General features: G+C 42.8%; 1 protein-coding gene across 7 annotated transcripts in view; it reads right to left on the bottom strand.

Annotated features, from left to right (window-relative positions):
- MACF1 (microtubule actin crosslinking factor 1) overlaps positions 1-13,123 on the bottom strand; it is a 366,624-nt gene that overhangs the window by 2,114 nt on the left and 351,387 nt on the right. For 2 of the 7 annotated variants that reach the window (XM_040974264.1, XM_040974266.1), the window contains 4 exons: positions 12,624-12,641; positions 9,765-9,882; positions 2,778-2,989; positions 4-133 (listed from right to left, as the gene is read on the bottom strand). In XM_040974264.1, coding sequence (XP_040830198.1) covers positions 4-133; positions 2,778-2,989; positions 9,765-9,882; positions 12,624-12,641 — 478 coding nt within the window. Of the gene's footprint in view, positions 1-3; positions 134-2,146; positions 2,258-2,777; positions 2,990-8,965; positions 9,035-9,764; positions 9,883-12,623; positions 12,642-13,123 lie in introns of all 7 variants that reach the window. The other 5 variants (XM_040974261.1, XM_040974262.1, XM_040974265.1 and 2 more) reach the window with 3 other exon arrangements.

Genomic DNA, 13,123 nt, shown 5'->3' with positions numbered 1-13,123 from the left:
TACCTGCCCGGTTAGTTTTGGCACCTGTGGAGGCTGGGGAAGAGCTGTTGCTAGTGTCACCAGCAAGGGATGTTCGACTAGAATGAAAAGTCGCTGTTGGTCGTTTCAGTTTGCTGCCTGTTGATGGAATAACCTTAAAAAGAAAATTAAATGATCATATTTACTCAGTAAAATAATTGATATAAATTTAATTTTAAGAGGTCTACTTAGGGCTCTTGAATCTGACCAAGTGAAAAACAAATTAAAAGTCCAGGAAAACAAATATTTATTTTGAAAGTGTCCTAGGTTGTCCTGTATTTCATGATTCTTCAAAGTTAACTTAGATTTTTAAAATGTCTTGCAAAACCTTTGTTTTGCTATCAAATTTCCATTAGACCTGGGGGGAGGGGAATCCTCATGTGGTAAGATTACAATGATTAATTATAAGCAATCAGAATTACAGTGAATGAGCAAAAACAGAAATTCAGATAATACTAGGTATCAATATTTTGGGGTTTGAAATTCCAACTGTGAAGTTTAGCTGCATATATTTAATAGAGATTCAAATACTGCTCTAACCTCTATCCCTGAGGCAGTGAGGGAAGCAGGCATCTTCCCATTAGGGGAGAGCTGCCCATCGCTGCTGCACTGCCAGAGGGGGCTCAGGGTGTGTTTTTCCTTTTGGACAGTAGACTTAATTTGGTGAAAGAGTATTTTAAATCTCTTGTAAATCACTCAAGCTCCCCACAGGGTGATTTTTTTTTTTTTAAATAAATGTGTAAACTGTTTTCCAGGACCTTTAAAATGTTGAGATAGAAGAGTCAAGTGATCCACGTCCTTGTGTTTGTTGTATTTCTTTAACGCGTAAAGCAAAAGCAAAGCGACAGAAAGTGATTAATGTTCCCGTGCACACTCCTGGCCCACACAGGAGCAGGGCACCAGTTTCAGAAGCCATGGGTCCTCAGTGTGGCTGCTGGGAAGACCAGCCCAGGCTAGGGTTCCAGGTCGGGACGTGGCCTGGCTATGCAGCACCAATAAACGAGCAAAGATGCAAACTCAAAATGAAATGAAACAAAAAAGATAAAACCTTAAGACCAAACAAAAAGGCTGATCTACTGGAATCACATAGAATTTGATCTTCAGATTTAAACATTTACGATTTTAGAACTTTTGCGATTTTCATGAAACTGGAGCCACTAAGGAAGAAAGGCTAGATGGGCAGGTTGAATGTTGGAGTTTTACTGACAGTAGTTCCCAAATCACGTTTTCAATCAGACACGTTGCTGATCTGAGTTTCACCTTGGAGTGGAGGAAGCCCAAAGCAGCAGTTGCTTGGCAAGCACTGGCTTCTTGTGTCTCAGTGGTTTCTCTGACGGAGGTTTTACAAGAGAGTCAGGCTTGTCTTGGTGAGGCACGAGAACCCAGTGCTGCCCAATAGGAGCTAGACTGCAAATCGTACCGCTCCCGTTCAAGCTGTTAGTCTGTGTTTTATTTCTGAAACACTGCTCTTCCCAATGTGTTTGGGCATTTTAGCAGCGGTACTTGAACATACTTAACTGCTGACATGTATGTTCAAATCAAGGTTACAGAAACCCAAACAACTAAGCCAAGAAATTTAGAAGTTAAACTCTTGTGCCTCAGAGCAGTGTTCATGAATCTTGTGCTTGGCTGAGGCAGGCAGCACCCATGCTTTGGAAGAGTGTGGCAATACCAGCCACCCTGGGGGAGACGTCTCAGGGCGAGTGGTGCCAACCGTTCTACTGATCTGAATAAAGAAAGAACACTGGTGAGCATGCGCCATAGTGGAGTTTCAAGTGTTCATAACTCGTCTGTGTATCTGAGATTGGAGATCCCAAGAGGCCTGGTTAAAAATCACATCGATATATATTCCACCAAGAATAACCACTGGTTACCAACCCAAGTGACTACTCTAAAGACCTTCATAAAACCATCTAGTTTTAGGCATCTCTTATTTATCTCCAATTTTGGTGAAACCGAGTTAGAAACCCCTGAAAACACTTGACTAGATGAATCAGCTGTGCCAGCAAGCACCACAAAGATGGAAAAGAGCAGGGGCTCATGTTGGGAAGAGGAGCCGGGCAAGTTCTTGGTATTAGCGAGGATCTTGTCTTGATCGTGTCCATAAGTCAGCAAAGCCATACTCTACCTCGGGGCTGGGCAGCTGGAGGTCAGGATAATGGCTGTCCCTGACAGGGGTGCCAGCTTTACTGTTTACCAACCAGGGTTTGTCATAACAGCGAGAGAACTGAAGTGGAGTCTGTGAAATGGAAATCCAAAGGGAAGGATGGCAACAAGTGAAAATGGAACAGAAAGGAAGCAAATTGGGAACATAAAAATAAAAACAACCAAATAAATAAATAGAAGACACTAAATTTTAAAGGAACAGAAAACAAAATAAAATGCACATCAGTCCAATGGGAGGAGAGGGACCAGGCAGAAAGGCAATGGCATCATTCTCCATACATAACCCACCATTAATAACAAATCTATTGTCAACTCCAGCTGGAATGCACAGCACTTGAATTTACAAAATCATTTCTTCTGGATGGGCTCAAACTGAAATTGGGAGTACAAGGAAAGAAATGCTTCCCTCAGGTTCCAGAGGATCATCTTAAAGGTCACTTATTTGGGTGATGCTAGGGCCTGGGCATTCTTGGTCTAAGGTGAGGCTAGACCACGTGTTTCCATGCTCCTCTTTCAGAGGCTCCAGTGAACAATGAACAGCTACCTGCAAAGATGTGTACTGGGAAGAAAGCTGTGATAGAGATGGCTCTTACCTTGGCACCACTGGCAGGGGTGGCTGGAGAAGATGGCATGGACGTGCAGCTGTGGTTACTCTGACTAGCACTTGAGCTGGAGCGGGTAGGGGAAGCTGCCCGGGAAGATGGTTTGGACCTTCGGCCTCGTGATCGGAAAGGGGTCATTCCCTGGGATGCCCCCTCCGGCAGGATGAACTTCTCTCTGAGTTCGATGTTAGTTCTACCTCGTGCTAAAAAGGAAATAAATACATACACATCCAATGTCAACTACTCTTTTAAAAAAATATACCTCTGAAGGTCATACAGCGGCTTGACCCCAAGGTAACAATGATGGAAGTTACAGGCCTAGTACCACATGTGGGTTCTTTCATAAATAGAGATGGATTCATGACTTGTCAGCTTATGGAGAGCAGACACATTAAACAATATGTTCCTGGGGTTGCTGTAAGCATACAAAGTTCCATCTCATACTGCTAGGGGTAATCTTGCTGCACTACTGTCCTCTGGGTAAGCACACCGTAATGGTTCAAGGTGAAGCAGATGCAGTAATTCATTCACAGACCTCAAGTCAAAACCCTTCTTTCTTCTCTCATAGTACATGTGTACTTTTTACTCAACTTTTGTAGGACATGTAGTAATGAAACAGTGGAGAAAAACAGAATTACAGAAACTGACATTGTCCAGACTCTTTCATTTGAGTTTACTCAATAACAAGGCTGAGGAAAGGGGTCCAGGAAGCCAGGACAACAAAAAGATAAGGACAGAGTCATCAGAAAGTAGACATGTGGGGAGAGAGAGAGAAAGATCGAAACCATGCAAGAACTTGCCAGTGAGAAACTGTTAGGTCAAAAAATGAAAGCAATGAGAAGCTGCAGGTAGGAGGGGACATCAAGGTAGAAGAACCTGAACACTGTGCTGCGACCAACGCGTGTGATCTTGTAGCTTTCCAGAGCTGTAACACCAGAACTGGACATCTGGATCCCATCAGAGGGTACCACAAATTGCCAATGTAGTCATTCACTACAAGATACTGCTAATCTCAGTTCCAGATAACTCGCTGGGAACACATCCTTAGATTACTCCTCACTGAATGACGCTATCCTGTATTAATCCACTGTCTCCTCTTCCATTCCAGATTGCTCACTCTTTGGAAGATACTGGATAATGTACAGGATTATCAGGGAAGCCTGAAGAGAGGGATGGGGTTGTGACGAACATAATGGTGTCATTCTTTGCTATCTGAAGCTTTATCTCAATCATAAACTGTAAGCCTAGCAGACTTCAAGTCACTGCATTCATACTCTCTGCTGCCCCACACCCCATCTGCCGTTCAAGGACTTTAAAGAAGTTTGATAGAATCAGATTTTAGACCAAGTTGCATGAGTATCCAAATACTGTGGTTCCAAATTCCTAGATGAAATCCCAGTGCTTTCTTAACATATTATATACTCCCCTAACACATCAGTTTCAGATCAAAAGCACTAACTTGGGACCAGCAAAGTGCTGTAGTAGGTAAGGACATAGCGTGCAGTGTTGAAATCCACGTGCGATGTTTGTGTCATAGTTACTCCGCTTTTGATCTAGCTCCCTGCTAACGTACCTGGGAAAGTAGCAGAGGATGGTCCAGTTGCTTCTGGTTCCCATTTGGCTAGCTCTGGCCATTTTAGCCACTTGGGGAGTGAACTAGTGGATGGTAAATCCCCATCTCTTTCTTTCAAATAAATCTTAAAAGAACTAATTTGTATCCTGGGCCTCTGCAGCCTAAGGACACTAGAGGCCACTAGCTTGAGAGGTTTCTATGAGCCCCACTTCTCTGAATGGTCATGACTTAGGGGTTCTTGAAATGCTAAGTGGCTCCCCTCCACAATCCTGTGTTTCTGTCCTCAGGTCCCCAAAACACATTCATTGCAAGGTTCATTCTTTGTTCTCGAGTCTCCATTCATTAATTTTCCAGATAAGAGTACTTTACTATGTCTACACTGATGATTTGCAAAGAAAATTTTCTTTAGCATTATCTGGGTTCTTTATTAAGAACTCACATCACTAATAAATCATGGCCTATATTTATTCATTTTTTTTGAATAAGTTTCCAGCACAATGGTAGGCACATAGTAGACAATAACACTAATGAGTCAGCTGAGAATCAGGACACCCAAAAGAACTGTTGGTGACCCCAATCCTTAAAAGATTTCAGCTGTATGGTTTGAACATGGCAAATATTTAATAGTTTATCTCTGAGCAAATTCTGTCAGAAACAAACAATGCAGCGAAGTAAGAGGAAACCTCAGCCATGGCATTTCACTTGAGGGCAATGAATCACATTTTAAATGTTTAGGTTACTTATAATAATATGACAGCATCATGATCCCTGCGCACTGTACAATTTCCAAAGTGTTACCAGATATGGTATTGCACCTGACTCTCATTAGCATCTTAAGATGACCTCTTAGGGATGAGGAGTGCAACACCTAGCACTCAGCGCTCTGGAGACCGCCACATGGGCCCTGATGTTCACCCCTTCCCATCGTCACATCTGGTTGCTATTTCATATACTGTGCTGCAGTCACATGGAATAAGTCATTACTTATTAGCAATAATTGAGTCTTGGATAAGCCTCGTTGGCTACAATACTGCCATTGTGCAAAGCCAATCACTACTTATGGTCTGCAACCTGTTCTCCTGTGATGTTTTTAAGATTTATTTATTTATTTTCATTGGGAAGGCAAGATTACACACACAAGGAGAGACAGAAAAATCTTCCATCCAGAAGATCTTCCAGAAAAACCTTGGTTCATTCCTCAAATGGCTGCAACAGCTGGAGTTGAAAGCCAGGAGTAAGGAACTTCTTCTCAGTCTCCCATGCAGGGGCAGGGTCCCAAGGCCTTGGGTCATCCTCAACTGCTTTCTCAGGCCACAAGCAGGGAGCTGGATGGGAAGGGGAGCAGCTGGAACGTGAACCAGCAGCCATATAGAATGCTGGCACTACAGGATTAGCCAGTTGTGGCCATTTGGGGAGTGATCTAGTGGATGGAAGATCTCTACCTTCTAACTCTTTCAAATAAGGAAAATGAAACTTAATTTTTTCATTTTCCTTTTATTCCTCATCTGTACTTTTCTGAGTGTTAAGACTGCAGAAGCACTGTCTTTTATTTTTATTTAGTTTTTAATATCTTCCATCCACTGATTCCCTCCCCAAGTGGTCACAATGGCTGGAGCTGCCCTGATCCGAAGTCAGGAGCCTGGAGCCTGAAGCCTCCTCTAGGTCTCCAATGTAGGTGTGAGTCGCAAGGCCTTGGGCTGTCCCAGACTGCTTTCCCAGGCCACAAGCAGGGAGCTGGATGGGAAGTGGAGCAGCTGGGATTAGAACCGGCACCCATATGGGATCCTGGCATGTTCAAGGTGAGGACTTTAGCCGCTAGGCTACCATGCCAGGCCCCTAAAACTTTTTGTTTTTTAAGGAATTACAATTAAAACATATTTGGAAAGACCAATTATTTGATTCTGGAAGTCACCAGAAAAGGCTGGTGGTGGCGGACACAACTAACGACAATAACAGCTGGAAATTGTGATTTAGTTTCAAGGTAAAAAGTAAACATTATTCTCAAAATTGAAGGCAATAACAAAAACTTCAGGTTAAGCAAATTACTAGCACCTGAGTGCAGTACAAAACGATATTTTTTAGTGTTTATATTGCTTCAGCTATTCCCCCAACACTGGTATTCTATTCCTAGTTACAAAAAAAGAAGATTCCTACTCAGGCCATGTTGCACTATTCTGACAGGACTTTCCCCTTAAAGTTCTTTTTCACTGGGGAGAGAGCTATGGCTGAACCTCCAGGACCAGATTCCAAAGGCGGCCCTCTCAGGTCAGTCCTTCAATGCCCACAGAGCCTAGCACTGTTCTCAGGAGTGCTGGCTACCCCACGTTGGCTGGAACAAATTTGGCAGTTAAATTCAGTTCTATTTTTATGTGGTAGTTACAATTCAGTCCAGCTATTTCTGCTTTCTAAAATTTCACTTATTTGTTGGGACTGGAATTATGGTTCAGTGAGTTACTGCCTACGATATCAGCACTTTGTATGGGAATTGGCTCATGTCCTGACTGCTTTGCTTCCAATCCAGCTTCCCATCAACGCGCCTGGGAAAGCAGCAGCAGGTGATCCAGGTACTTGGGCCCGTACACTCACGTGGGAGAACTGCTGGAAGCTCCTGGCTTTGGCCTGGCCTACCCCTAGCCATCACAGCCATCCAGCAGTTGGAAGATATCTTTCTCTCTCTCCCTTTCAAACACAATAAATAATTAGATGTATAATACAGTGTGTACGTCCTTAACTGTGTAACTAAAACCAGTAAATTTTATGTTGCATGTGTTTACAATTTGAAAACAAGATCAGTTCTAAGACAAATTGTGCCTTTTATTCACAAATGAAGTGTTCTATATGTCCACTTACTTGGGGAGAAATAATATGTGCATTATTCAAACATCGACCCAGTATTTTAGGTGGCAGGTACAATGCTTTCTATTTCCATCCAAATGGGTGAAATCAGAAACTGAAATCTAACTGTCGCAGGATCAAGAGACTGTGTTAACTGGTAACCCTGCACAGGAATGCAATCCCTTTTTACATCTGGCTACTGCAACTTGCACTGAGATGGCCTTCATCTTCCTAGACAGCAGTGGAAGAGCTATTTTTTTGACGGGTGTGTGATGGGCCTAGTCAAGTTTGTGTAACATTCTCTACAGACCAAGAAAATGGGATACAAATGAATCCCCAAACCTCTCCCATCATTGCTTCTAGGAGCCACACGAATACTCAAAGAACCCCAGAACATTTTAAGCTCTTGCCCTTTTTTATGTTCATGCCCTTTCCCTAACTTGCTATGGCCCATGGCAGCCCATAGCTGTCTACCTCCTGGCATTGTTTCCGGTTTGACTAGAAACAAATCATCTGTCTGCCACTGGTAGAGCTGTGACTCGAAGCCACAGAGGCACCTACTCCACACTCACTGAATGCAGATGGTAACTGAGTTCTGGGAGGGAAAGCGAGGGGACAGAGGAAAGCCTTACCTTGTTTGCTCCAAAGGATGCTGCAAAAGGCTAAATAGCTACTAGACAGCCCTCCAAAATTTAATTGGGGTTCCAATTTTTTAATATTACGACAAGGACAAAGCAAGCAGTCTTTTCCTTGGCCAGCAGCATACTATTACCATAAACAGAACAGGCAGCAAATAAAACAGGCAGCCAAGGATTCCAAAGTGCCACATGCATTGTTTCTTTAGTCCAATCAGACGTAACAGTAAAACCACAACCTACTGAATATCACTGGAAAGGAGTAATGTTACTGCACTGAGTTAAAGTTAACATGTTATGTATTAATCCTCTAGAAACAATGAAAGAAGATTTTTAAATCAAAGCACTGGTTTATTTTAAAAGTCCTAAAACTTATTTTCTCAAATTTTTGTAAGAAAAGGTATTTTTTTTAAATTGACTATATTGTTTTAAAAAAGAAAACTGCTAACTAAAATCACTATTGCTTAGCTGCTTTACTACAGTAGATGCAGAACAAGTTAAAAAAAATTACTATGGACATATCTGAATTTACCTGAGAGCTATACTCTAAGTTCTGTCCTCTCTGAATGCTTTAGAGTATGACTATGAATCACTTCCAAAGAAGTGATGTAAACTATACTATAAGCCTTTATATATGCCAGGTTTATAAATAAATCTTAATAATTTTAACCAACAGGCTGGACCAGTAATACACAACTAAGAAGGGTGACCACAGCATGCTGCTGTTGAAGGCACTCCGCAGACAGACTACTCTGTATCTGAATCCCACATCTGACAGTGACTGTCTTTAAGCCAGCTGTTTAACTCTTTTATGCCTCAAATTTCCTATTCTGCAAGATGGATATCATAGTGTCCATGTTACATTTTATTTTCTGTTTGAAAGCAGTGTGTGACACATAATGCTATATGAGCATTTATTGAAACAGAGAGACTGAACCAATTCACATGGATGCTGTTCTCCACAGTATTTCATGCCCTGACAATTCAGAGCCCCGAGAAAAGCTATTGTTTGGCTATTTCAAGCATTCATGATGGCAGCACATATCGCAGAGCCAAAAGGTGTTTTCAGTATAAGAAGCAAAGCCATTCTCAACGGGCTGGGGTGTGGGGAAGAGGGACAAAGCCTGAAAGCCAACCTATGGGAGACTGACTGGAAATCGAAGAGCTGGAATCAGAGCGCTTTATTTTACTCCCAGGATGGTGAACTAGAACAGAAAATATGTAAACACACAGACACACAGCAGGAAATGCAGAAACCAGTCAAGAAAGACAAACTGGCAGACAGTGTGGGGAGCCTCCTGTTACACCCACATACTGCTCTGCTAACAGGGAAAAAAATGGATGTAGCTGGAAAGGATTTAGCAACTAGAGTTGGGTTATGTCTCATTGTTGCAGACCTAACTGCAGTGCCGCCACTCATGCCTAAACTGACGGTTCCTCTCCGCCTCAGGCTGGCAGGCAAGCCTCCTTTCATGCTTAGCAGCAAGATGCTGCCATGATCTCGCTTGCATTACCATCTGTCCTTGGAGTGGCAGGGCTCAGTGAGGTGTCCTCTATCCTCCTTTTGAGTCAAAGGGGATCACCAGTCAGTCCCAGCACGAGAAGGTCCCAACACTCTCTCGCACTTTCAGTGGCAAGGATTAGAGGTAAAGCCATCTGGAGCTCTAAGGCGGAAACTAAAGGAAGGGCTTCACTGGGCTCCTTTTCCTTCACTAGTGGTAAAACTCCGAACTGAGACACTCGGGTGATGCCAATGAACACTTAATTCTCAGGACTGTGTCTGACTTCTAATCCATGCTAGTAGGGTGACAATCGGATATTTTTGCAATAAATAAAAACCAGGACCCTCCCTCCCCTCACTGGCCACTTCCTGTTGGCACAAGGGAGCAGCTGTGTAAGCCTATGTCACAGGTGATCCAGGCTCAGGTTCCTTACCTCGGCAGGGATCATTTTTCACTAAAAATTCATCCAGTGCCATCCATCCTCCGCCGACGCGGACCATCACTGTGCTGCGCAGAATACGGACCAGCCGCAACTGCTGCGAATCCCCGAACTGCAGAATCAAGGCGGTGGGGGTTGAGTTAGCAAGTGTACGTTTCAAAGCGTACCTGTACTTTTTTCCTGAAGCAGACTGTATTCAGACAGGAATGATAACTTGGGAAAAAATTTTTAAGTTTTATTTTTGCATTTTTCACAAGAGGGTTAAAAATCAGTAAAGCAGAAACATCAAGTTAAGGACTTAACTTTTAATGGTTACATCCCTGCCCCTGTACCACACAGGAGAGGGTGAGAATAGTTTGTCCTTTTTGATTCTTTTAAAGATTCTACCCAAGTTAAAATTGCATGTTCTTTGTGATCACAGAATCTTCCTACAGGAACGGTGGTAGAGGTCAACTTCTGAATACAGTGTGCTCCAAAGTAAGTGGAGAACAGCAAGTACTATTTCAAGCCTTAAGAAAACCCTGCAAAGCATCCTCATTATCAGTTTAGAGGAAAATTAGATTTTCTGCATCACACGTTTCAGAAATAAATTCCCAAGCATTCTCTAATTGTGATCTCGTTAGCAGAAGAGTTTCTTTGTGAACAAATGATTGAATGATATTTACAGTAAAATTTATTGAAGTAATTAAAAATTTGATCTCTCGATCACAAACAATATCCAATAATCATTTTGGATATTAAAACAAGCATGATTTTTCAGCCTAATATTCCTGCTTTCCAGTTCTATCTTAACACCTGCAATTTCCCATTACGTAAAGCACCCCTTTCCCCACATAAAGAGGAAACAAAAGAGAAGCATGCCGAGATTCCAAAACAAACACCAAACATTTGGTTATTTAATCCAAAGAGGATGTTGGGGGTGGGGGAGAGACTATGTAATCACTTAACTGGAGTTTTCAAAGTTAGAAAGGAGAATCCTAACTTTGAAACCAGGTACACCGATTGCAAGTATCAGAAAAGGTATTTGAGGAGGATATATAACCATCCTCCCTTAAAATTCTTTGTTGTAATTTCCCACATTCCTTTGCTGCCCTATCTCAAACGCCCTATTAACAAGGGCAACTAGAATGTACTGTCCGCCACTTCCCTACACATTGAAATTGAAAATAACAACAGCCCCATACCTTTTTGCCTCGTAAGTTTTTGATACCAAGTGACTATAGCAATAGCATGGTGTGGTAGAAGCAGCACTGAACCCATGGGTGTGAGGGGATAAAAGTCCGGTCCTGGGAAGGAAGTTGCTTGGTGGGCCTCAGTGGGAGGCTCCCTCAGAGGATGAACCCAGCGAGTGAAAACAGGGGTCCCCAGAAGCAGGCTCTGGGAGGAACTGGGGATACTGCCAGACAGAGGCAGAGTGACCGCCAAGTCAGTCCGGGGTCTGTGCAGGGCAGCGAGTAGAGGGAGGAATATGTACGTACGTGTCCTCCAGAGTGGACCAGGAGGGAACCCAGAGTGCTTTGTTTTCTATTTACTTCTTGTCTCTTCCTCCTTAATTTTTTGGTGAGTTTTATTTGAAAAAACTCCAGCCAGCAGTCAGAGTAGCTGGAGAGTTTGAGGCCACAGTGGCAAGTGGTGGGAGGGGTCAGGGCAGCTCTAAATGAGGACCTCCACACACCTGATACAACAGGCTAGTCATTGAGGCAAACAGGAATCCTAAGAGCCAGGTACCCATTTCTTCCTCTTTAAAGGGACTTGAGTTCTTAGAATGGCTGACATTAGCTGTCTTGACAGTAGGAATGAGCTCTTGAAGTCACAGGTGCCTTCCATATAAAATTTTCTAATTTTGTTGGCCATATTAGACCAACTTACCTAACTCTCTCCTGGTCGATGGAACAGCAGAGTGGTGCATCAGTGCCCCTCCGAAGGGCCTGGTGCTTGCCTGAATCCATTAGGAAACAGGCACACTGAGAACTCCGCTGTAAGCTCTTATTTAAAGCCAACTGACTTGTCTCATTTTCCATCTCCTGTTCTTCCCACTGGCACAGGACAATGCTGTAACTGTTAGTGAGCAGTGCAGAGCCTGGAACGTTGATTCTGCACCTCACATCGACCCTTAGTGTTGCTCATTTCATTTCAGAGATAGATTTTCCTCATGCAACTTCCTTCCACATGTGAGGACACAGGACCTCAGAGCCCTCAGAAAAATCTGAAAAGGTTGGAGTTACCAAGTGGAGTCAGAGCACTTAAGCTTTTATTTCAAGTCCAGTTTGATTGTATTAGATTTTGGTTGGCTGTCATCAGCAAACTTTAGGCCAAAGCCCACACTGCATCAGGTCCCTTATAATCCTAAAATATATATAAAATAATGGAACTATTAATCAGGTATTTAAATAAAGAGAACTAAAGCATCCTGGAAGCTTTTGACTTAGTGTGCATGATGGAATTTATATTAGCTATCAAAAGACAGAAAGCCAGCACTGTGCTGGTGGCATTGGGACCTCCAGTACAGAACAGACTCTTTCTAAAAGTGGAATAGACAGAAACCATGGTCTCCAGTTCTCTAAGCCATATTATTTATAACTCAGTCCGGCAAAATACCATCGTTGTTAGCCAATGTAATTTTTCAATGGAAAAGTTTATCTCTCCCTCCTCCACAAATGTACTCATATCCTTTGGCTGCCAAGACAGTTTTTGCAATCCTGGCCCAGTTAACAGTTTCTCCACTTGGTAAGACAACCAGAGGTGACCCAGGCATGCTTCAGATGATGTCTTCTCCCCACAGCAAACAACAGGCAGCATTAGCTACACAGACCACATCCACCGGGAAGGAGAACGTTGCAAGGCACACTGTACCTGATTGCCGAGGAAGAACTACAGACATAAAGAGTACAAGGATGGAGGGGGAAAAAAGAGAACATTTTGTCAAATTAATACTGGGAAACAAAATCATACTGTGTCAGCAGTCTTTCAGCAGGGTGAAGCACAATGACTGCATTCTCACCACATTCCTGCCTGCCACAGGGATATGCTTCTACGTATCAAGATCAACCTTCCAACCTACTGTGCTCTGGTCTATTTGTTTCCCTCATAGGTAACCTCAAAATAAAATAAAACAAGAAACCAACACTCAGCAAGCACACACAGAGTTAGCTGGAACTTTACAGTCCTAGCATTCAACACTCCTCATGTTGTGGACTTAGTGTACTTTAAGGACTTTTTTGATGTACTAATTGAACTGGATTTTCCTGTCTTTCACTCAGTGCATTTAACCACAGTCCTTCATGACTATCTAAATCCTCTTTGCCAATCAAATTTTTCTAGGACCTTAGAGAATCCTAACAAACCGCTGAATA

This window comes from Ochotona curzoniae, unplaced genomic scaffold (genome assembly GCF_017591425.1).
Source record: "Ochotona curzoniae isolate NIBS_2020 unplaced genomic scaffold, NIBS_Ocur_1.0 contig_2404, whole genome shotgun sequence".
Taxonomy (NCBI): Eukaryota; Metazoa; Chordata; class Mammalia; order Lagomorpha; family Ochotonidae; genus Ochotona; species Ochotona curzoniae.
This window is presented reverse-complemented; position numbering and strand designations above follow the sequence as displayed.